The 2,918-nt window shown below is 37.2% G+C and overlaps 1 protein-coding gene across 1 annotated transcript in view; it reads right to left on the bottom strand.

The window, feature by feature from the left end:
- The window catches only part of LOC105558580, a 4,500-nt gene extending 4,428 nt beyond the window's left edge, over positions 1-72 (bottom strand). Inside the window, exon 1 of the mRNA XM_012006338.1 lies at positions 18-72. Coding sequence (XP_011861728.1) covers positions 18-68 — 51 coding nt within the window. The 5' untranslated portion in view covers positions 69-72. The remainder of the gene's footprint in view (positions 1-17) is intronic.
- Between the last annotated feature and the right edge of the window lie 2,846 nt (positions 73-2,918).

Genomic DNA, 2,918 nt, shown 5'->3' with positions numbered 1-2,918 from the left:
TCGTATCTTATGCTTACACAAAGAATAAGGAGCTTCATCCTTTCCAGGACACGTCTAGCACGAGCCATCGCCGTACACTGAGGACTCGTCTCTAATATCCGTTCCTTATATACGAAATTATGAAAATAATAGCAGCCCTATGTTCCGACGAGTATAGGTAAGATCCCATTACATCGCCAAGATCCCATTAATGCCACTCGATATCTGTCCGAGGGGGATGCGTGGATTTCAGGCGGCTTTTGTTCGAGCTACGCAGTATCTACTTGTCTTTTGTCTCTCTCGTGTCTATTCACCATCCAGAAATAACTACGGTACTTTTTCCCGCGGACGAGACCTCCCGGACCTTTCGGACCCTACCACGAAGACCGGGTCGTGGCATATAAGGGCGTCCACCAATTCCATTCGAAACATTTTCTCTAACGCTGCTGCTGGATAACGTTGCAACGTGACTGTTACGTCGACACCTATAAAACTCCAATTTCACGATACCTGTCCACCGTTTACTACCGTGACGCAAAGCAATGTGCACCGGTAAATTGACAAATGCGTTCGGGAAAGCAGACGGTGCAGGATGGCTTTCGAAAGGAAGCTCACAGTTTTCGAGCAGGCCGCAGCACGAGCGCTCGCTCGCAAAGCTCGGGAGGAATTTCGCGAGTGTCAAATTCGGTTTCCATGTTGCGCATATAATGATACCCACATTTGGAATGTGTGTTAAATCGTTATACGTATTATCAAGTTTTGTTAAAATTTGTACCGTTACATTTTCTTTTCATAACGTATAACGTTACACCCAGACGTGCCTTAGTATACGTCGAGAGAAAATTGATTCTAAACAAGAATATGTATATAAGCTTAAATTTATATATGCAATCTTATTTAATTCCGTAGAGGAGAACAGGATTTATTGATTTAATCTTAACATTATTTTAATTTTTACTGCACGAGTTTGTGATGCAAATATGTCAAGAATCTTTTTTGTCTTGCCGTCGGAAATTCTTCATGAGAGGATGTGAACTTCAACTTCATATAACGATATATATTTCATTGTTTAATCATTATTTCTTTTATATTGTTTGTAAGCAATTGACAAGTCCGTCTTAAAAGAAGAACCTACTTTTTTCAAATGTTAATACAGAAGCGTATCGTAATCCAAAGCGCTATTTCTTTTGATTATTTATAGATTGTAACAGTTCTGTCTTTATTCCCTTGTAATAGAGCAACATTGAAATGAACGACACAGAAAAAAGTACGAGATCAACTCTTATATACTCAAATTAACGCGTTCATTGTTTTGTATATACGCAACAATCTACAATCTTCTTAGAAGCATTTAATAATCTTACATTCCAACAATATTACAGTCCTATTTAAATACTATAATTGTCACTTGAAGAACATAATTATTTTGACGATGAAATTATTTTAATTATTATAATCTTCGATTTAAAAATATGTTATTTTCTATCCAATATTGTTTCCTTTCCATTCAAGAAAATTATTCTTAAAAGTAAGCATATACTTTTCTTGATTGAATTATATAAAATTGCTTCATTCAAATAAGTTTTTCTTTCTTTGACGCAATATAAACTCGTTTCAAGATTTGAAACTAAACATATTTTCAAAAGAAGAATATTCTTTTTCTCTGTGGATATATTATATTTATTTATCTAATAATAGACGCGTAATCAACATCTTTATACTGTTATTGCGACTAATATTATCATATGCCTCGGTGGTCGAATTGGTTGAGACGCCCTAGAGAGAAGGGAGGTCCAGGTTCAAACCCTGGCTGAGGTAATATTTTTCGCAAAAAATTTTCTGTATTACAAAAATTGCCAGATACGGTCAGTAAAAATCACCGATGTTTTATCTAAGTTCGTTCTTCGTTCTTTTAAATTTAGGATATCTAAGGAATTTTAACGGCAATTTTTTGCTAATCACGAAAATCTGCAAAAGATTCATGCAAATTCTCGATGTTGTTACTTGTTGGACGGCGCGGTGTCGCGTTTAGATGAATAATCGATGGAAAGTTATATTACAGGCGCATCGATACCGAAGATTGCAGCTGGGTTTTTAACGAGCTTGTCATCAGTTTTAACGATGGATCATCCAGATTCGTGAGACTCGCTCTCTCCGGGGCGACATTAGTATGAGTTAACCGAGCAGTGATACGCGTAAATGTCGTTACCCCGCGGTAATACATACACATGGAGAGATAATGAAAACACACTCCGCTCATTACCGCTCGCGAGATTTGCGTGCGACGAAATTACGCAATGCGTTTTGGAGTTATGCAAGCCAAATTGCGACGTACGTTAAATTGCGTAACCAGCGCAGGAATGCTTTCCGTTAATGTCCTTCGTAGTGAGCAATTATATCGAATCGTGAAAGACCTGTGAAGGGATTTCTAATAGACAACACCATTGTGATAACAATAGTACGCGGTTATGGATCGAGACGAAAGTTATGAATCAAGCTATACGAAATGATTGATCTAAATTGGTCACGATGAAAGTGATATCGCACCCACAGAAAAGATTTCCAGATCCAATGCTATTATACTTGACTGTATCATAAAATAAGATCGATATAGAGCCAATCATATTTATTCTAGAGAAAGGAATATTTTATTCTTAAATGGAAAATTCTAAAATCTAGGATAAAATGATCTTGATGCTATCCCATTATTTTTCTCAGGACTAATTCCATGTAAAATCGTGGCAATCTTATAATATTCTTGATCTGGTAATACATCTCGAACTGAAGGAAATCTTATTCTATTCTTATAAGACAGGCACGAACATGCTCGCAAGACACCAACCGCCGCTAGGCCGCGTATGGTGACAGTCAAAAACTCGGAATCAGAATTGATCAGAATTCACTCTCGCGGGCCTCCTTTTATACCCTATACGAGACTG

Source organism: Vollenhovia emeryi, unplaced genomic scaffold, assembly GCF_000949405.1.
Source record: "Vollenhovia emeryi isolate VEMERY1.0 unplaced genomic scaffold, V.emery_V1.0 DF939329.1, whole genome shotgun sequence".
Taxonomy (NCBI): Eukaryota; Metazoa; Arthropoda; class Insecta; order Hymenoptera; family Formicidae; genus Vollenhovia; species Vollenhovia emeryi.
The sequence above is the reverse complement of the archived record's forward strand: the minus strand, read 5'-3'. Positions and strand labels throughout refer to the sequence as shown.